The sequence below is a fragment of the Anas acuta genome, chromosome 3 (assembly GCF_963932015.1).
Source record: "Anas acuta chromosome 3, bAnaAcu1.1, whole genome shotgun sequence".
Classification (NCBI taxonomy): domain Eukaryota; kingdom Metazoa; phylum Chordata; class Aves; order Anseriformes; family Anatidae; genus Anas; species Anas acuta.
The window spans coordinates 117,896,691-117,918,151 of NC_088981.1; the positions used below are offsets into that span (position 1 = coordinate 117,896,691).

Sequence of the window (21,461 nt, forward strand, 5' to 3'; positions counted from 1 at the left end):
TTTTGATCGCCTTCGGACTTCTCTTTGCTACTTCATCGCTACCAGCCTGAAAGACCAGTAGCGGGTAGTAGTCAGTGGGCCGTACCAGGCGCTTGACTTTCTTGGCAACGTCCCTGACCCTGGCCCCAGGGAGGCAGCAGACTTCCCTACGGGTAGGGTCAGGCCGACAAATAGGGCCCTCTGGTTCCCCTAAGGACAGAGTCTCCCACAACAATCACCCTCCTGTCTTTCTTGGTGGAGGCAGTCCTGATGCGTGGAGTCGACCTCCTCGCCCTAGGCATCCTCCTGGGAACACTTTCTATCTCTTCCTCAGTTGCTGGTCTCTCAATCTCCAGGGCCTCAAACCTGTTGTGTAAGGGCACCTGGGAAGGTGGGGCTGGAAGGGGAGGGCATCACCTGCCATGTCGAGCAGGGACCTGTCTCCATTCCTCCTCAACTCCCAGATCCCCTCCCTCTGCCCGACAGCGACAGGGCAGGGGGTCCACCCCCATTTGGGGTGTCTCAGCCCGGTACCTCTCCTTGAGGCCCTGCAGGGAGTTACTCCACAAGTCTATCTCCCACTCACACTCCCTGATGGCCCTCAACCTCTCCACCTCCTCCTTGAGCTCCGCCACCATGCGGATCAGGTCATCCACCTGCTCACACCTCACGCACGCAGCGTCTCTGCCTCCCGCCGATGGCAGCAGCAGGCTCTGACACTCCCTGCATGCGGTGACCTGAACCGCTGCATTCTTTAACGGGCAGTCGGTCTGGGTGTGTACCGACCTCCTGGAGAGCGCACCGTGCCTGGTGGAGACCATTATCACCTAGCTAACGGCTGTCATTAAGTGTTCGTATGGGAGGGGGTTCCTCTCCGCCCTTCCTGCTCGCCCTTCCTGCGCGAACTGCTGCACCACTCCCCTCTGCCGCGCCACGCCCTGTTTGCCCGTCCTGGTCGCCGCGCTCCCTAGGGGCTGCTTTTGAACGGCCGGGGAGGGGGCGCTGCTGGCTCCGCCTTCGCCTCGTCAGCCTCCCTCACGAGGGCTGCCGGCTCCTGGCGGCTCCCTGAAGTCGGCTCGATGCCGGAAAATGAGTCCTGCCTGGCCTGATCCCCCGCTCCGCTGCAGAACCCGTCTGCCCCGGAGCCGATCGCCTCGGCAAAATGGATTCTTTAGGATTTGGAGCCTTGGTTTCTCATGGTCGGGTAGATGACCTGGCAATGCACAGACTATGCCTCTGGGGCTGTTTTCAGAGCACGATGCAGGGAGCAGCCAACGCCTGCCCAGGGCCATGGTGGAAGGGCCCTGGGGGAGCTGCCAGAGGAGCATGAAGCCCACTGGGGTGGTGTTGGAGGATGTTGTGGTTTAACCAGGCAGGCAGCAAAGCACCACACAGCCGTTTGCTGGCTCCCCCCACACCCACAGCAGGATGGGGGAGGGAACTGAAGAAAAAAAAAGTTAAAGGGCAAAAAAAAATCCAGATGCTCTTAGAAGCTTATCTAAGCGCACTTGTTGAGTGATCTCCCTGTCCTTATCTCAACCCATGAGCCCTTTTCATTGCATTTTCTCCCACTTTTCCTATGAGGACGGGGAGAGAGAGAGCAGTTATGGTAGAGCTCAAATGCTTAGAAGAACAGTACCACCACAGTCCCTTCCAATCGAAACCAATTTAGGATACTATGAAGTGCTAAAAACCTGCGTGTTGAGAAGAAGACAGTTTAATAGGACAGAAAAGGAAGGGATAATGATGATGATGGTGATAATAATAAACCAACAAATATCCAAAGCAAGTGATACACAGTGCAATTGGTCACCAACCACTGACTGAAGCCTAACCCTTGCTTTAGCAGTGGCAGCCCCCCACCCAGGCTAGCTCCCCTAGATTTTATTGCTGAGCAGTATGCCCTCTGGGATGGGACATCCTTTGGTTCCTTGGGGTCAGCTGTCGTGCTTCTGTCCCCTCCTGGCTCATTGTGCACCCTGGGCTCCTCGCTGCCAGGGCAGTGTGAGGAGCAGGAAAGTCCTTGGCTCTGTGCAAGCACTGCTCCGCAACAACTAACAAATTGGTGCTGTCAGCATCCTTCTCATCCTAAATCAAACCCATAGCCTATAGCAGCTACAAGGAAAAAAAATACTCCATCCTGACTGTGCCTCTGCCTGCTGTGGGTGATGCAGCAGCCCCCAAGGCAGGGAGAGGACTCCTGTGCTGGGTTGGCCCCGGCCAACAAGGAGCACCCAGCAGCTGCTCCCCCGCTCCGCACCAACAGGACTGGGAGAAAAGCGGAGACACAAAAGCAAGACAAGCTCGTGGGTCAAGGTAAGGAGAGTTTAGCAATCACTGCCCTATCTAGCCCCACCACCAGGCTTCGCACCTCTGCGGGGCATTGGGCTGTCCCAGGGGGCCTCCTGCTTACCTGCCTGCTGCTGCCCCGGCCCCCAGATCCTCCCTGCCCTCCAGGGCAGCCCTTGCAGCACGCCCCCCCACATCCTGCAGCAGCCTGACTGGAGGGAGCTGCTCCTCCATCCCCGACACCCGAGCAGAGCCCGTTTCCCCTGTGTGAAAAGCCCTGCTGCCCTCCTGGCATCTCGCAGCCCAGCAGGAGATGGGTGAAACAGCGAGCAGGAGGCCAAGGGGTCTCCGCATGTGGCCCCTACCGTGCCCAGTGCATGTCAGCAGGGACCTACCTGCCCTCCCTGGTGCTCTGCAGCTCCAGTAGCGTCTCAGCCCAGCTCCCGCGCCATCTCAGCGCAGCCCCTGCACAGCCTCAGCCCACCCCTGACCCCACTCTTTATAGAGCCCCAAGCCCCTGCACTAGCCACAGTTTATTGGTTACACAGCAGGGAGATATTTTTTCCTTTCCTGGAAGTCAGGCTATTACCTTTCAGGCAGTGCCAGAAAGTGAAACTTGGCAGTTGCTGGCTGTGCTGGAGCAGCCACATCCCCAAGCACTCCTCCACGGAAGGAAAGGGTGTTGCAGGAAGCACGGCTGAATGCATGACAGACACCAGGAGAGTCAGATCACGCTCCATTTTATTGCCCGAATAGCCTAACTTTTAGAGTGAACTTAACAGGGGCGGACAGTGTTTCACACAAGACTATTGCTCAAAAGCACTCAGACAAACAACTACAAGAAAACAACCCCACCTGCAAGAAAACTTGTGATTAGCAGTCACATAGACCTTGTCCTTGAAGCCAGCTACTGGTAACAATATTTTTCTGAATTCCTCAATTGGGCGATGTGGGAACACTGTCACGGGAACTTCTCATAGTTGCCCTGGTAGCTTGGTTTGCTCGGCTACAGCAAGCCATGGGATCTTTGCCGTTTCAAAAAATCCCGCAACAGAAGGGGAAGTGGAAGAAGCAGGCAGCTCTAAAGCAGAGCCATCACAGAAATGGGAGGGAGAAGAGACAAATCGTAGCAGAGTCAGAAGCCACATGAACCCTATCCCTAAGAGAGGTGCGAGGTAGCAAAAGGATTTCAGCTGTCACCTACGTGAGCACATTTTCACCTGGCTGCTCTGATGCTGGGATACTGGGGCTGGTAGCTGGGAATCAGAAGGCAAGGAAGCCAAGCAGCTGCAATCCCTCTCTAGGAAAAGGGTCCTTGCAAAGTGATTGGGAAAGGGCACAAGTCCTTAACATCTGGAGATGGCCCACGTCAGGCGTGAAGGAAAGGTATCCATCCCCTCAAGGAAGGTTCTGTACATCAGCCAGGCAAGTCGACCACCGTGGAGAAAGGTCTCCAGTACCTGAGGGAATCAGCTGTGCTCGAGACGGTTTATGGTGATGTGGACGATGACCAGGCACCCAAGGATCCAGATGAAATTTGTTCCACATGGTGGAAGTTTATACAGAGCACCACCGTCGTGTGCCAGCATGCTGGCAGTGATGAACTGGATTGATGGGATGGGACCAACAGTGTTTAGTGTCCGGCTAACTCCAGAATTATGAAGACAGTGGACTAATGGCATGCAGGCCCCAGTTTGCTTTCCCTTGCAGGGGCGTCCAGTCCACCTGGAATCGACTGCCCCAGGGGTGGAAACGCAGCCCCACTGTTTGCCTTGGACTGATCCAGGCAACACCACAAGTCCATGGGGTCAGATGGGATCCACCAGAGGGTGCTGAGGGAGCTAGCAGATGTGATTGCTGAGCCAATCTTCTCAACCTGCGTGTTGAGAAGAAGACAGTTTAATATGACCGAAAAGGAAGGGATAATGATGATGATGGTGATAATAATAAACCAACAAATACCCAAAGCAGGTGATACACAGTGCAATTGGTCACCAACCACTGACTGAAGCCTAACCCTTGCTTTAGCAGTGGCAGCCCCCCACCCAGGCTACCTCCCCTAGATTTTATTGTTGAGCAGTACGCCCTCTGGGATGGGACATCCCTTTGGTTCCTTGGGGTCAGCTGTCCTGCTTCTCCGTCCCCTACCCCCGAGCAGAGCCCATTTCCTCTGAGCGAAAAGCCCTGCTGCCCTCCTGGCATCTCGCAGCCCAGCAGGAGATGGGTGAAACAGCGAGCAGGAGGCCAAGGAGTGCATGGGCATGTGGCCCCTACCCTGCCCAGCGCATGTCAGCAGGGACCTACCTGCCCTCCCTGGTGCTCTGCAGCTCCAGTAGCGTCTCAGCCCAGCTCCCGCACCATCTCAGCGCAGCCCCTGCACAGCCTCAGCCCACCCCTGACCCCACTCTTTATAGAGCCCCAAGCCCCTGCACTAGCCACAGTTTATTGGTTACACGGCAGGGAGATATTTTTTGCTTTCCTTGAAGTCAGGCTGTTATCTTTCAGGCAGTGCCAGAAAGTGAAACTTGGCAGTTGCTGGCTGTGCTGGAGCAGCCACATCCCCAGGCACTCAGAGTCACAGAATCACAGAATTTCTAGGTTGGAAGAGACCTCCAGATCATCGAGTCCAACCTCTGACCTAACACTAACAGTCCCCACTAAACCATATCGCTAAGCTCTACATCTAAACATCTTTTAAAGTCTTCCAGGGATGGTGACTCCACCACCTCCCTGGGCAGCCTGTTCCAGTGCCTAACAACCCTTTCAGTAAAGAAGTTCTTCCTAACATCCAACCTAAAACTCCCCTGGTGCAACTTAAGCCCATTCCCCCTCGTCCTGTCACCAGGCACGTGGGAGAACAGACCAATGCCTAGCTCGCTACAGCCTCCTTTGAGGTACCTGTAGAGAGCAATAAGGTCACCCCTGAGCCTCCTCTTCTCCAGGCTGAACAAGCCCAGCTCCCTCAGCCGCTCCTCATAGGACTTGTTCTCCAGGCCCCTCACCAGCTTCATTGCCCTTCTCTGGACCCACTCAAGCACCTCGATGTCCTTCTTGTAGCGAGGGGCCCAAAACTGAACACAGTACTCGAGGTGTGGCCTCACCAGAGCCAAGTACAGGGGGACGATCACCTCCCTAGCCCTGCTGGTCACAGGAACAAATTAATTAGGGGGTGATTGAATAGTCAAATTAGGATTGCAGTTGAAGACCTGTGAAAAAAGAGTAACAGTCTCAATGAATTTATTTACAGAGAATGATGAAAAAGAAATAAATCCCAATGGACGGGTATGTGTTAGAACTGTTATAAATGGCTCAGTCTTCAAATTAGGATTATAATCAAAGTTTACAATTTATTAAAGGAATAGAGGTAAGCAAACAGCGCTGGGTGCACCGGGAGTCTCTGCTCCACCAGGACGCACACCAGTTACATCAAGTAGATGATTTTTATGCTCCTAGACTAATACATATTCATTACTAGTTCTAAAAAAAATGGGTTATTATAATTAGCTTCCGGGACCCAGTCCCTCCTACTGGAGCCTGCGCATCAGTCTCCGGTGGTCCCTCTGGGGATCTCTAGGGGTCTTTCATGCTGAAGGCTCGTAGTCTTCCTCTCCAAGATTTTTTCTTGTCCTTCCCCTTTGTACTCCTTGGCAGCGTGTCAAGTTTACACAGCATCCCCTGCAGGTCTTGTCTCCTAGCCGTCCTTCAGCTTCTTTTTTTTTCTTCTTCTTAATCTCTTGGCCACCTGGCCAGATATCAGAGGTTTGCATAGTATCCCATAACAGTCATTAGTTGTTATCAGTTGTTCTGAAACCCCCAGACATTAAAGACTTCACACAAACACAAATAGCTTTCTTATTGACACTTCACGAGTAATTAAAACATTCCTCACCAGCCATTCCCAGGGACAGTCACACCTATAGCAGTGTTAAGTTAATCTCGAAGAAGACAAAAAAAAAGGCTGTAACTGTTAGAAATAGAAGTTCGGAATAACAAAAGCAAACAGGTTCATAGATTTGAGGAGTATCTTCTGAAGACTTGATAAATTGACTAGAATGAGGGGGAGACTGGGACACACTGCATCTGTGGTTCAAGAATTAAATTGCCAGTGCAGGACCCAGAGGCAGACAGGACTGTTCTTTATTGACAAAAATTGTTAAAACATTCCTCACAGAACTAAACAGTTAGGTTGGTCCAATGTGAAACAGGGATTGCTATGAAAGTAGCAAGGCAGAACTCTAACCTTTGAAAGTACATATTGCTTGTTCAGCAATATGGCACCAGGCTGCAAGTCACCTGTGTTAGGAATGTTTTGATTGCTTGCCCATCATATGATTTATTCTTTTTTTAGCTCATTTTGTCCAGTAGGATCCCATGGGAAACTGTGTCAAAAGCTTTGCTAAAGTCCAAGAAGATTACATCACGTCGTTTACCTTGGTTGTGCAGGGGCACAACCCATAAAAAGAGCAAGTTGCTCTGTGTCGGCAGGGCGGGGGGGCAGGAACATCAACTGAGGTTAATGTTACCTCCGCAGGGAAACCTGCAAGACATTGATGCCTACCACACCAACGGGATGCCGACCACGACCTGGCTAAGTATCTATGACACCAATGACTGGGAAAAGCATCGTGCACATCAGTACCCTTGTCATCACCCTGGGGTCGGTATGTTAACAAGCTAACTCATTAATAAATTCTTTGTGTTCCCCTGACAGACCCCCACTTGGACCCTAATCCCCCCAGAACATATGGACAATTATGTAACTGGACAGCACCCACAGCTCTTTATCCTTTGTACTACATGGTGGACCCAAATAAACAAGCAACTGATTAGGTCGTTAGTGGACGCTGGGGCGGAGGTCAGTATTATACATGGCAACCCAGGAAAACATAACGGAACTTTAAGCCCGGTGCGGGGTCTAGGGGAGCAACCAGTCACGGGGAAACTCATGAAACGCAAGTTGCAAATAGGCAATTGGCTACCTCATGACTATCAGGTCATGATTGCTGAAGTTGAAGAGTTTATGACTGGCATGGATATACTCTGAGGAGGTGCACTAGAAATAGGAGGCACCCTACGGGCATTGGGCACCACACAGTGGCTGCATATGCAAGCAGTCCGGGTAGGGAAAATAGTGGAGGAGGCTCACATTCCAGTTGCTACTGAGGTAGTTATGTGTGGTGGTTTTACTCGGATGGGCAGCCGAGCTCCACCTCAGCCACTCTCACTCCTCCTCCTCAAAGGGAAAGGGGAGGAAAATACGATGCAAAGGTGTGTTGGGTCTGTCTGAGCTGGAGTCACCTTTTTCCTGCAGCAGCCCACACAGTGCTGTGCTCTGCACTCGTAGCTGTAACAACACTGATATCACCCTAGTATGGTGGCAAATGCTCTCTGGGGGTGGCTGCTACAATGGAAACAGAACAACTGGCAGCGCAGGGGTAAACCTACCTGGGCTGCTACCCTGTGGCAAGATATTGCTGCCCGGGTAGAAAACCTGGCTGTAAATGTACGTCATGTAGATGCTCACATGCCTAAGAATCATGCCACCGAAGAACATCTGAACAATGAAGAAGTAGATCGAGCTTCCAAAATTGAAATACCTCAGGTGGACCTAGACTGGGGGCGTAAGGGTGAGCCGTCTGTAGCTCGATGGGCCCATGAAATATCAGGACATCTGGGGAGGGATGCCACTTACAGATGGGCTTGTGATCGAGGTGTGGACCTGACCATTGAGGCCATCACACAGGTTACCCATCAGTGTGAGATCTGTGCTGCAATCAAGCAAGCCATGAGGGTAAAGTCTCCCTGGAACAGGGGGAGATGGCTTGGATTTCGAAATGGTGAGGCCTGGCAGATTGATTACATTGGACCACTTCCACAAAGCTGCCAAGGTAAACGTTACATACTCACCATGGTAGAAGCAACTACTGGGTGGCTGGAAACATATCCAGTAAACCATGCCACGGCCTGAAAGGAAAACTACGATGCAAAGGGCTCAAGGCTTGAGATAAGGATGAGGAGATTGCTCAACAATTGCTGTGATGGGCAAAACAGATTCAACGTAGGGAGATAATAAAATTCGTTGCCTCTTACTAACAGGCTAGAGAAGTGAGAAACAAAGGAAAGAAACCAAAAACGCCTTCTCCCCATCCACCCTCCTCCACCTCCTTCCCCCAAGATTTGCAGGGGAATGGGGGAATGGGAGTTGTGGTCAGTCTATGGCACTTGGTCTCTGCCGCTCCTTCTTGGCCACTCTCTGTCCCTGCTCCACGCGGGGTCCCTCCCACAGGATGCCGTCCTTCCTGAACTGATCCTGTGTGGGCTTCCCATAGGCAGCAGCTCTTCCAGAACTGCTCCAGATATGGGTCCGTACCACGGGGTCCATCCCTCAGGAGAAAACTGCTCCAACCTGGCTCCCCCACGGGCAGAAGCTCCTGCCAGGTCACCTGCTCCTGCGTGGTCTCCTCTCCACGGGCTACAGGTCTGGCCTGGAATCTGCTCCAGTGGGGATCCTCCACAGGTCGCAGTCTCGTTCTGTGGAGGTCCACCTGCTTCTGCGTGGTCTCCTGCACAGGCTGCAGTGTGGAACCCTGCTCCACTGTGGTACTCCATGGTCTGCAGGCGGACAGCCTGCTTCACCATGGTCCTCACCACAGGCCGCAGGGGAACTTCTGCTCCGGCGCCTGGAGCACCTCTCTCCCTCCTTCTTCACTGACCTTAGTGTCTGTAAGGGTGTTTATCACTTCTCTCTCTTTCCCAGCTTCTGTCTTTCTCCCCTGATCCCCCCCGGCTGTTTTTCAGGTCGGCCTGGGTCGTCGCATTCCCTCAACAGAACATATGGTAACCTGGACTAATGCCCCAAGCCAAGATACTACGTGCCTGGGTCTTGCTACACCTCAGAACCTTTTTTCACCTGTCTGGTTGGAGCCCCATAGGGAAAGCAATGGGTAGCCACTTTTGTGGCCAATACGTGTCCTGAGCGTCAATCTGCAAGACCTGGAGTTACTCCTGGAATGGTTGGTTATCCAGAGCTGGGGAGACACCAAGCCTCCTGTCCAAAGACTGAGCTTCCTGGGCTTGTTGTCGGTTACCTATTGCACATTTTTCATGTATGCATGGAAAATGACTTAGTTTCATGGTGAATGAACAGTATGAAACCTGGTGTGGCTAGTGCTTGAGCATTAACCACCCTGAATCACCTAAGGTGCTGGCTAAGGAAATTTAGCAATGCCACTAGGGCTGCGCTATCTGGCTTGCTGCTTGACATAAACTTAATAAGGCATGCTTTGCTACAAAATAGAACTGCGATTGATTTTTGTTACTTGTCCATGGTCACAGTTGCGAGGACTCTGGGGGTATGTGTTGTACGATCATTCCCAGTTGGTACCAGTGAAGGAATGAGAAGAATTAAGCAAACAACTGAAGATGAATGACAGCAGGAACCCATTTGGAGACTGTATGGGGCGGGTGTGTGTGTGGGGGGGGGGCGGAGTGGCATGGCTACAAAACTACTGTGTAATTCTCCTATGAATTGCATTCTGTGTTCCATGTCTATTGCCCTGGCTGATATCGGTAATAGACTCTCTGTTTCAACAGCGTGTAGTACGGATTGTGGAATATCGATCTCTTCCAACAGTGGACCACGCAGTGGCATGTGTAAGTTGTTTGGTCTGTTGTGGAACAGCTTGTCCTGGCGTTGGGGGTGGCCTTGGTTACAAAAATGGTCACTCTACACTTTGTTAGTTCTCACTGCATCTGCCTGTACTGCATGTTGTAGCCCAGGCTTGCTATCCTTTTTATGCAGTTTCATGGCATCTCTATTTTGACACCATGCTGTATCGAAACCATGTACCGTGTGTAGGTGAGTACCGGCCTGTTCAACTCTCAGACCATGTGGTGGCATGTGTTAGGACTAAAAACCTTTAGGTTGGTCCGATTTGAAACAGGCATTGTTGGTATAACAATGCTAAAAAGCTAACTCATTAATGTTAACAAGCTAACTCATTAATAAATTCTTTGTCATTCTATCGCTCAAGTGTGTGTGTGTGAGTGTATTTGACATCCCCAAACAGCTCACTTGCTTTATATACATATGTATATATAGCTGTTGTCTGATCATTGCTGGGCTGAACCATTCAGCTTCTGCCCCTGAAATCTAACTAGAAGAGGGTAAGGGAAGAAAATTGTGGGGAACTTAATATAGCTCCTTTAAAACAAGTGTTCAAGAAGGGAGTGGAATAGTGAAACAATGGCGGTAGCCTCTGTCTTTTGAAGGAAAAATGGGCCTGAATCTTGTATCGCAAACTTTAATTAGGGATGGTCTTTTGGAGCCTTGTATGTCACCTTATAACACTCCAGTTTTACCAGTATGAAAGCCAGACGACTTGTACTGATTGGTGCAAGACCTCAGAAAGGTTGATGAGATAGTATGCAAACGCCACCCTGTGGTTCCTAACCCTTACACCCTGATGGGTCAAATTCCTTATGAGCACGAATGGTTCACTGTTACGTATTTCAAGGATGCTTTTTGGGCTTGCCCATTGGATCCTGAAAGTCAGGATATTTTTGCATTTGAATGGGAAGACGCAGAAACAGGCTGTGAACAACAATATTTTGTTGTTTGTTGCACTGTTTTGCCTCAAGGATTCATTGAATCCCCCAGTTTCTTTGGCTGACTATTGGGAAAGATTACAAGGATTAATGAGAACTTCAGGAATAAAATGGCAGTTTCATACCCCATGGCATCCTTCCTCCTCTGGGAAGGTGGAACAAATGAATCGGACATTAAAGAAACACCTGTCAAAACTGGTTTTAGAGACTAAACTTGTATAATTGTAAACTATAATTGTAAATCAACTTTTTATTTTCAGAGGTAACTACTGAATGTGACTTGTGACTGGGAGAAAGGACTGGCTTATACAGGACTGGAGTGCCCACAAGTGGTTTTTATTCTTGTAGAAGCGTGCATCTTATTCTTTACATTCATAATTATTTGGAAACCTAAGATTTATAAATAATGACAGGCAGAGGCAAACTGTTAGTTGTGATCCTGGTGAGTGTACACCTCAGAGAAGGCCTTGGTCAGTTGACAGCTTGGAAAAGGGATGACCAGAGAAGGGGAGCGAAAGAAGGAAGGGATGCTGTCCAAAGAGACCTGGGTAAGTTTGAGAAGTGGACCCCCGTGATCCAAATGAGTTTCAACAAGTCCAAGTGCAGGGTGCTGCACCTGGGACGGGGCAATCCCAGACATGAGTACGGGCTGGGAGAAGAACTCATTGAGAGCAACCCTGCGCAGAAGGATTTGGGGGTTTTGGTGGATGAGAAACTCAATGTGAGCCGGCAGCGTGTACTTGCAACCCAGAAGGCCAACTGCATCCTGGGCTGCAGCAACAGAGGCATGGCTGGCAGGTGGAGGAAGGTGATTGTCCTCCTCTATTCTGCCTTTGTGAGGCCCCCCTTGGAGTGCTGCGTCCAGGTCCTGGTCCTCCAGCACAAGAAAGATATGGGGCTATTAGAGTGGGTCCAAAGGAGGGACACAGAGATGATCAGAGGGCTGGAGCACCTCTCCTAGGAAGAAAGGCTGAGAGAGCTGGGGATGTTCAGCCTGGAGAAGCGAATGCTCTGGGGGGACCTCATCACAGCCTTTCAATACTTCAAGAGTTCTTATAAAAAGGGTGAAAAGGGACTTTTTACTTGGGCAGATAATGGTAGGACAATGGGGGATGGTTTTAAACTGAAAGAAGGGAGACTTAGATTCGATGTTAGGTAGAAATTCTTCACGCAGAGGGTGGAGAAACACAGGAACTGGTTGCCCAGAGAGGCTGTGGATGCCCCATCCCTGGAGGTGTTCAGGGTCAGTCTGGATGAGGCCCTGACAAACCTGATCTAGTGGGTGGCATCCCTGCCTATGGCAGGGGGGTTGCAACTAGATGGTCTTTAAGCTCCCTTCCAACCCACACCATTCTATGATTCCATGAGTCTAAGAGGCATTCTACAAGTAGCTGGCACAAGTCATGCAATCGTCAGTGCTTGCTCTCATAGGGGACTTCAAATTGCAGGATCAGGCTGTCCCCATGGGCCTTAAGAAGAGCTGTTGGGGAGGAAGACCGACATGGATGATCAAGGAACTTTTGCTAAGTCTTTGAGGGAAAAAACGTTTTCCTCCTGTGGAAGAAGGAACAGGGAACTCAGGGAGAGTACAAGGAGTTTGCTAGCATATGCAGAGAGAAAATCTGAAAGGCTAAAGGCCAGCATGAACTCAATCTGGCAGCTGTGGTGAAAGACAATAAAAAACATTTTCACAACTATACTAACAGTAAAAGCAGGACGAAGGAGAGTCTCCATCTTTTACTGGAACATGACTACGGAGGATAAGGAAAAGGCTGAGATTCTCAATGCTTTCTTTACATCTGTCTTCAGCAGTCAGACCAGTTATCCTCAGGTCTCAGCCTCAGGGTCTCAGGCTCCCAACCTGGAAATCTGGAACGGGGAGCAGAATAACCCCCCCACAGATCAGGTGGAAAGAGTAAGAGACCTGCTGCTCTACCTGGACTGTCACAAGTCCATGGGGCCAGATGGGATCCACCCAAGGGTGCTGAGGGAGCTAGCAGATGTGATTGCTGAGCCACTTTCAATCATCTATCAGCGTTCCTGGTCAACTGGAGATGTTGCAGATGACTGGAGACTTGCAAATGTGACATCCATCGATAAGAAGGCTGGAAATGAGGAGACATTTCTGCTCAGCAAGAGCAGTCAGGCATTGGGATGGGTTTCCCAGGGAGGCAGTGGCATCACCGTCCCTGAGGGTGTTCAAGGAGAGGTTGGACGTGGTGCTTGGGGACACGGTTTGGTGGGTGACATTGGTGATGGGGTGATGGTTGGACCAGATGATCTTGGAGGGCTTTTCCAACCTTCATGATTCTAGGATTCTACAGGAAAGCTGGGGTGGGACTCTTTATCAGGACGTGTAACAATAGGACAAGGGATAATGGCTTTAAACTAAAAGAGGGGAGATTTAGCTTAGAAATGAGGAAGAAAATCTTTAATATGACAGCAGTGAGGCACTGGCACAGGTTTCCTAGAGATGCTGTGGATGCCCCATCCCTGGAGGTGTTCAAGGCCAGGCTGGATGGGGCTTTGAGCAACCTGGACTAGAGGGAGGTGGCCCTGCCCATAGCAAGGGGATTGGAACTAGATGATCTTCAAAGTCCTTTCCAACCCAAACCATTCTGATTTTATGATTCTAGGAGAATTGTGGCTCACCTTGAAATGAAGCATGCAGTGACCAGTCCAGTCCTACTCAAACAGTTTACTAGCAAAGACTACAAAGCATTATAATGAATCACCACTCTTGACAGCTCTTCAGGAGACACTGGTCAATGGGTTAGCAGCAGGATTGAAGGAAAAGTGCACAGTAAACACCCCCTCCCACTGCACTAGTGCAGGCAGAGCCACTTCCATGTTCTCCAGACCCTTTTTGTTCAGTTGCCACCTGCCTGTCTTGACAGCACAGACGCTAAGCTCACGCACTGCTGACAGCTGCTGAGGAAGCTGCAAAGCTGTCTAATTCTCCACATTGGTTATAAAGGGCTTTTACCCAACACAGAAGTGCTTGGCAAAAGCAATTGGGGTGGTTAGGAGCTGCAGGGAACTTTGCCAGTCCCAAGCTCATGAGTAGGAATGGCTCATGGAAGTGGGGGCACATCTTAACCTAGGACTTATACCTAATAACCACACAGTTAAAAGTCACTGTCTAAATCTGCATAGGCTGCTGCGTTAATTGCTTTAATGGCATCAGAAAAAGAACAGAACCTGAGTACTGAGTTTATGAATGCAAACAATCCCAAAAAACAAAATAGCCAAGTTCCCCACAAATGTTCACCTGCTCACAGACCCCGCTGTACTTTCTGCAAGTGTGACAAGTATTGCTGCAGGGAAACTGTTCTTTTGCCAGTGTCATTTCTTTTCCCATAGCAGTTGATAAAACTGGTCCTTTCTAATGCTGCCTTTGCTCTTCATCTGGCACTTGGTCTTGATCTTGGCGGTATGACTGCTTCCTGCAGGAATATTTTTCTAGTTTGCTTTAAGACAAAGCTGAGGTAAATATTTCTGGCAAGAAAGGGAGAGGACTTTGACTTTATCACACTGCAAGGGAATAGCTGAGCAGCGGCATGAGAAGCAGTCCTTAGTTCACCCAACGTTGCAGTAATTACATTTAGTTTTATTGACATGGTTAAATCATAATCATTACAACAAGAAGATTTTGTGGTTATCCTCGTATTATGTTCTTCTAAAATGCAAAGCACTTGCAGTTTTTCCTTCATACCAATTTAGCCTAACATTTCTCCAGTTCAGCGAGTGCATTCTGCTTTGTAACTGTGTGCCATGAAGCAGGGATTTCTCCTTTGCCATGAAATTTCCCATTGTAGCAATGTTCTAGCTGTGTCCTGAAAGAAGACACAAACCATTTCCAGTATGCTTGCATGGATGGGTCAGGAGGAATGCTCCAAGTGGAATAGGGATGTCCTGCATCCCGGTATTTCTTGTAGGGGATCCATGTGTCTTCACCAACCACAAATGTGCAGTCACTTGAAACAAGGCTAGAACAAATATCAGTGATTAGGTTGTCTGTTTTATGACATTTAGATCCTCTGATTTCATACCATATTAATCCTCTCAAAACTTGCGGACGATGGAAGACAACCCGGTGGTCTCCGTCATGGTTTGGCATAGTGTTAGTGCAAACAGCCCCACAAAATGGACACTGCTCCTGGCACCCTGCAAACTGCTCAGCCACTATTGTGTGAGGCTGCCTTTCAAAGGAGTTCATACGAGCTTCTTCAAACTCTTTCCTGAGATCATACATAATGGGAGACAGTGCTTTTGTGATGGCATTATTCAGGAACTCTACGTCTGTTATCTCCTGATGTTCAATGCCCTTCAGGTCGCTCCTGGGCAAGCTTAGCACATCTCCAAGTGCTCTGCAGAATTCATCCAGCCAAAGAGAGATTTTATCCTTTCTGTCTTTTCTGTCTTTGACAACCGTGGTTGATGCAAAAACAGCTGACTGAATGTTTTCATAGTAACGAGAGAGGGAGTCTCTTAAAAACATCTCTAGCCTTCTGTTCTTATCTAAACAGTACGTCTCAACTTTTGTCTTAATGTAATTATTTAAAAAGTCTCCTGGGGCATTAAGATAATACATGAATTTTTCAAATTTTTCTTCTTCTGCTAGGTATTTCAGCATGTAATATTCCAGAGTGGATCTATTGCCTCTGAAATCTGGAATTTTATCCTTCACGTCTCGAGCTATGTCAAGAGCTGTCTTCTCATAGATGGCGTGTCGAAGAGCTGGGGCAATCTTGCTGCACAGGAAATCAGTAAATGTTGTGATACAAGAGTCTCCTTGGCAGGAAATCTGGAAACATTTAAAGAAGTCTTCTCTCTTGCTCTCCAGGTAGACGACTGGATCATTTGCTTTCCTGAATGCTGTGTGCATGTCTTTAAACCTTTCTGCTGCCATTCTGCACAGGTACAGTGATAAATCTATTCTGTAATCTTTATTAAAAGTGTAATTTGCAGTGTTAGGAACAGAGTTCATACCTTTCCCCACTTCTTTTAGTATTTCATGAATAAAAGTTCGACTGTAATCCATTTTGTCCTTTTCCTTCTTCTCAATGTTTGCCTTCACACGCATTATGATGCTCTCTGTAATGTGGTGCATGTTGTTCACATCGGCATCGTCCAAACTCTTAGAAAAGATGCGGAAGCCTTTTTTCTTAGACACATGTTTCTCTATGTCAAGAGAAAATATGTTATTTTGGTATAAATTCAATATTTGTTTTACTACATTAGGCTCCTTAAAGTGATCTAGAAGGACATTTTCTATGTCCACATCGATGTCCACCTCTTCCAGAGGGGGAGCAGCAGAGGACACTTCAGTAACCCACTGCTTCCAGATAGAATTGAAGCGGTTTCTCAGTTCGCTTTCACCTAATTTCTGGCCTTTTAGAAACGGGGCCAACTCTCTGCTCTTTCTCAGGAGCTCGTTTTCATATTCAGACTTCCTCTCATCCAGTTTACTCTGGCTCTTCTTTACTTCTAGAAGTTTCTCACACTTCCTTCGCGTTTCAACAAGAAGGGACTCTCTCAGTTCTTTCAGCTTCAGTTCTGTGCTGCATTTCCACTGGATCAGTATTTCACGGTCTCTGTCTTCACCGAAGAATGTTTCCATGTTCTTGGTGATGGCATCACTTCTCTTTTGCACCAGTTTTTCAAGGTGTTTTGTGCTGACCTTGCCCAACTCCCCGTTCCGCACCTTGTTTTCCAGTTTCATTTGCAAGTCTAAGATGTGACTTCTCAGCTGCCAGGTCCACTGACTAAATGCAGTTTCCAGTTTCTTGTAGGCAGCAATCTCCACTGAATTCTTGAAGCTGAAAACAAAGTTTTCATTCAGCAGGGCATTCCACAGGTCACTAATACGAACTTTCAAGCTGGAGAGCCTCAAAACGCTGCTGTGCGATTCCTTCTTGGCAGCTTGGAGAATTTTGCTCTTTAATTCCTGGACGTTCTGGCTGTAGGTGGGGTTGGGCGGTGCCATCGGTGGGTTTCCTTCCCACAGGTGAGCAAAGTAATGAATGTGGGTGTTCACGTCAAAGCAGATGACATCGCTGAAGCAGGTGATGTCACAGAATTCCTGCTGGGCCGAAATCAGGGTCATTTCATCCAGCTTTTCCTGCAGACGTCTTTGTCCTTCCATGTTCTTTTCCTTTGCAGTTATTTCACCCACGTGATGCACAAAGAGGAAGCGTAGCGAAATATTAACTTGCTTCATCCTCAGGAAAGCATGCAATGCAATCTGAAGGATGTCTTGCATTTCCGAAAGATTTTCTCCAAAGATGTTGATCAGAGTCATGTTGCTGATGCCAGTGACAAAGGTGGCCAGCTCATTGTCGTGGTTAAGTGACTGCTTATTGGCCATCTCTATGGCACGAAGTCCTTCTGTGTCAACAATGAGCAGGTAATCAAAGTTCAAATCCTGTTGGAGCTTCTCGTCCACTTTAATGAGCTGCATAAACGCTCCCCGGGTGCACCTTCCTGCGCTGACGTTAAACTGCAGACCAAACATGGCATTCAGCAGGGTTGACTTCCCTGTGCTCTGGATGCCAAGCACGGAAAGCACAAAAACTCGCTTGTCCCCTAGCTTCTCAATTAACCTGTCAAAGACGGCTCCAATCCATTGCAGTGGTACATAAGAAGCATCACCATCCATCAGCTCAATGGGATACCCTAAAACCATCAGATCAGCAGCAATTTCAGGTAGTTTGACATACCATTTTTCTTTGGAGTTTGTTGATTCCAGTGCCTCATAAATCTGCCCCACCTCTCTCAAAATATGCTCAAGGCCAATGGATGAATCATTGATTTCATCAGAAAGGGCATCTAATTTCTTCATCAATTGAGTTTTCAGGTTGTTATTTGCATTGTTTTTCTTTAATGCCAGGATTTGAGACCATAACTGATGATACTTTCTCTTCAGCTCATCAAGGCGATCAGAGGACATGTCGTCCATAAAGATCTTCATCCACTGCAGAAAGAATTTCTTGGTATTGTCTGGCTGTGACTGGAAAAAGTAAAGGACTGTTTTCATCAGCTGATTGAGGGGAAACGCTTTCCTTAGTTGCTCTTGTCGTATTGCTGACTTCTCCAATTCAATTTGGCTCCGATGATGCTCTATGCTCTTGTTCCCCTTTTCCTGCAAGCGAGTGAGTTCTTTGTCCTTTTTACACCACATGTACCACAGTTTTCCCTGAAGAGGCAGTAGCTGTGATTTGATCTCAGACAACTTCTCCTTCTTCAACAGATTCACCAGTTTGATTGCCGTTCTTTTGGCTGTCACACACGCTTCTGCATCTTCATCGACTAAGAAGCCGCGCTGGCGAGCTGTGCTCAGGCATGCATTGAGGCTAACAAGCATGCTCGACCCTTCCACTAGGTCTCGGATGTTTTTTGTCAGCTCAGCCACTAATTCTGCTTCATTTCTGTTCTTGATCCCTATTCTTACGTTTTGGCCAGATCGGCCAGCTGCAATGCTCTCTTTCTCAGTGAAAAGGCAAACCAAAGGCCTCTGAGACTGCCACAGATCATGTAAAATTTTCCTGCCTTTCTCATTGCTCTGATCCAACTCAGAAACAAGAACCACGTTCACGGCAGAGATCTCCTGTAAAAACTGCAGCTGGGGTTCATAATCTCTCGCATCTCCGTGCAGGTTACAGAAAGCAACAGGGCCGTTAAAGCTGTCGTTGTCGCTACCACGGGGAAGGTACCAGGAGATCTCCACAACACCTTTCATCAGGAAGCAGTCTTTGGTGCTGCCTTCGCAATGGCGGTGGAAAAAAGTGTCGTGTTTCCTCCTGCTCAGCAGGGCATTCAGGAGCTGAGACTTAGAAGAGGAAGGAGAGCTGCCGATGCGGAGGAAGGACACGATGGGCATCTCTGCCTGATAAATGAGTTTGTTTTTGTGACTGCTAATCCTCGTCTCCTCTCCCGATCTCACCATCCCTTTCCAGCTCTTCTTGATTTGGCTGAGGGACCAGAGAGGGAACTCTATCTGTGAAGTGCCCGGGTTTGGTACCAGGAGGGGTAGTGCAAACTGGCAGAAAGCAAGCTTGGATGAAAGGTACTGTCTCATGAAATCATCAGCACAATGAAAAATTGCCATCTGGAGGTCCATGGGGTGCACATGACTCTCCCTGCTTGCAGATTCAGGGGCTCCTTTGTCCAAGTCACTGAGAAAGTCATCAAAGGAATCAGAGGGCTCGTGCTCCTCTGCTGAGGTGTTTGGTGTGGGAACAACTCCTGGCTTACTGGCCTCCTTGCAAGTCAGGTACCTCACCCGATAATCCATGGTCAGGAGCCTTTGCAGGAAGTAAAATGGTAGCTCGCTGTCCTTGCTGGGCTGGCTGTTGTGTACAGATGTCTGGTGTATTATGTGGAAATCTTCTGTGCCCATTTTTCTTGGATAGTACCTTTCCAGCCTGAGGCGCTTAAGTAAGTTGAGGAACTCTGGGTTTGTAATGGTTTGACTTGCTTTGGATTTGCTGCTGTCTGATTTGGGTTTGCACTGACTGGGAGGCTGCATGCCTTGAAAAGCATCTTCCAGGTGTCTGGTTATTCTGTCTTTGTTCAGGTTGCCAGATGTGTCCTCCAGTTGCCCATCGATGAAGGATTGCAAATCTCTTTCCAGCCTCTCCCAGTCTTTGAATGCATTGTGCTTTTCAAGGAGAGCTTTCATCTCTGTGGACCATGTGTTTTTCATCTTTTCTTTCATGAAAACTAAGCGGTCATGCTTCTGCTCAGGGGTGACCTTCTTGTTTTCGGATGTTATGGTGAGCCCCGTCAGCAGCAGGAAGGCCTGAGCTCTGCAAACATCCTGTTCCTTCAGGCTCTGATACTCGTTATGTGCCACGCGCATTTCCTGTATCATGAAATTAATTTCTCGACACCCAAGGAGGCACTGAAAAGTGCTGCTTTCTACTTGGTATCCCGTGCTGGTTGTAACTAAGAGCACTAAGAGTTCTATGTCTTCCTGTGCCCTTTGCTGCAGAGACTGGAGCAAGGAAGAAACAGACTGGCTTATAGTGAAGGTGGCGTTGATCTTTGCGTCATAAATGGCAGATACAGAAGTTGCCGGTGCGTAGGTGACTTCCATGATGTACTCCTTCATTTGCAGCAGTGTCGTATTGAGATCATCAAGACTGGAAATACTGTGAGTTTGGGGAAGTGTCTGATCCTTGTGGAAGACCCATTGCATAATGAAGGAAGCCCTGGGGAAGTCCCTGACAGAATAGATGTGAGGATCCAGCAGGCACTGCAGCAGAGATTTGATGTAGGTGGTGTTTTCCGGAGAAGACTTCTGGCAAAAAGAAACAGTGTTCACCAGGAACTCCTGCAATGCTTTGTCTGACAGACATATGTTGATCCAGATGCTGTGATTCTTTGTTCTGTTATTCAGACCCTGTTGAAAATCTAGCAACATAAGCAGTTTCTTTTCATCCACTGTCCCCTCCCAGGTCTTCACTTGCTCCAGGAAAGCTCTGGCCTCTTCTATGGCACTGGCCAGTTCCTCTCCAAAGATCACACTGGTGCTGTGGTCCATTAGCGCTTCATAGACAGTCCTGAGGCTGCTGCCCATTTGATGGGAGGCTTTAAAATCGCTGCTGTGGTTGGACAGGATTATGTCCCACACTGGGATCAGCTGAAAGCCCCGGTCGATCACACACCAGGTTGTGTTATTGGCCACAAGCCCGCATTTCCACTCGGGAAGGGAATCCGTCTCTGATGGGCCCCCTGTTTTGGTCACATAGAGCTGAGGAGCAGCTGAAGTCACTTGGATTGTTCAGCCTGGAGAAGAGGAGACTGGGGGAAGACCTCATAGTGGCCTCCAACTTCCTCACGAGGGGAGCGGAGGGGCAGCTGCTGCTCTCTGGTGACCAGCAATAGGACCCGAGGGAACGGCATGGAGCTGGGACAGGGGAGGGTCAGGCTGGATATCAGGAAAAGGTTCTTCACCAACAGGGTGGTTGGGCACCAGAGGCCTAGGGGAAAGAAGAGGGGGCTCCCTGTGTGGCCCCTGCCCTGCCCAGCGCAAGTCAGCGGGGACCTACCTGCCCACCCTGGTGCTCTGCAGCTGCTGCACCGCCTCAGCCCAACTCTTGCACTGCCAAAGTCCAGCTCTTACCCCACCCCTTACAGTGCCCCAAGCCTCTGCACTGGTTGAAGCTTCCTGTTTACACAGCAGGGAGAGGCTTTCTTCTTTCTTGGAAGTCAGGCCATTAGATGATACGGCACCTGAAAGTGAAATTTGGCAGCTGCTGGTTGTGCTGGGGCGGAGCCAGGCTGCTGGGGCATCTGCATCCCAAGCTCCAGCCAAGGGGGTATGGTGATTTTACTTTGCTGGGCATCTGAACTCCACCACAATGTGCTCTCACTCCCCCTCCTTTGAAGAAGATGTGGAGAAGAAAGTATGCTTAAAAGAAAACAAAACCCAAAAAACTCATGGACTGAGATAGTGATTTTAATCTAATCTAATTTAATTATTTTTAATTTAATTTAATTTAATTTAATTAATTAGTGTTAGGTCAGAGGTTGGACTCGATGATCTTGAGGTCTCTTCCAACTTAGAAATTCTGTGATGC

General features: G+C 48.9%; 2 protein-coding genes across 4 annotated transcripts in view; both read right to left on the reverse strand.

Moving 5' to 3' along the window:
• Nucleotides 1-20,972, reverse strand: part of LOC137855012 (interferon-induced very large GTPase 1-like) — a 37,577-nt gene extending 16,605 nt beyond the window's left edge. The window contains exons 1-2 of one of the 3 annotated variants that reach the window (XM_068679083.1): nucleotides 5,167-5,326; nucleotides 2,664-4,144 (exon numbers count right to left, since the gene is read on the reverse strand). The gene's annotated coding sequence lies outside the window, so the exon portion shown is untranslated. Of the gene's footprint in view, nucleotides 1-2,663; nucleotides 4,145-4,572; nucleotides 5,058-5,166; nucleotides 5,327-20,930 lie in introns of those variants that run through there. The other 2 variants (XM_068679084.1, XM_068679085.1) reach the window with 2 other exon arrangements.
• Nucleotides 5,596-21,004, reverse strand: LOC137855014 (interferon-induced very large GTPase 1-like). The gene has a single exon (XM_068679086.1). It carries the CDS (start codon nucleotides 20,456-20,458, stop codon nucleotides 14,600-14,602), a length of 5,859 nt encoding a protein of 1,952 aa, XP_068535187.1. The 5' UTR covers nucleotides 20,459-21,004; the 3' UTR covers nucleotides 5,596-14,599.
• Nucleotides 21,005-21,461: the final 457 nt, after the last annotated feature.

Bases quoted from the DNA above. Each gene is read 5' to 3' on its own strand.
- LOC137855014 (XM_068679086.1), bottom strand. From the start codon at position 20,458: ATGGGCAGCAGCCTCAGGACTGTCTATGAAGCGCTAATGGACCACAGC.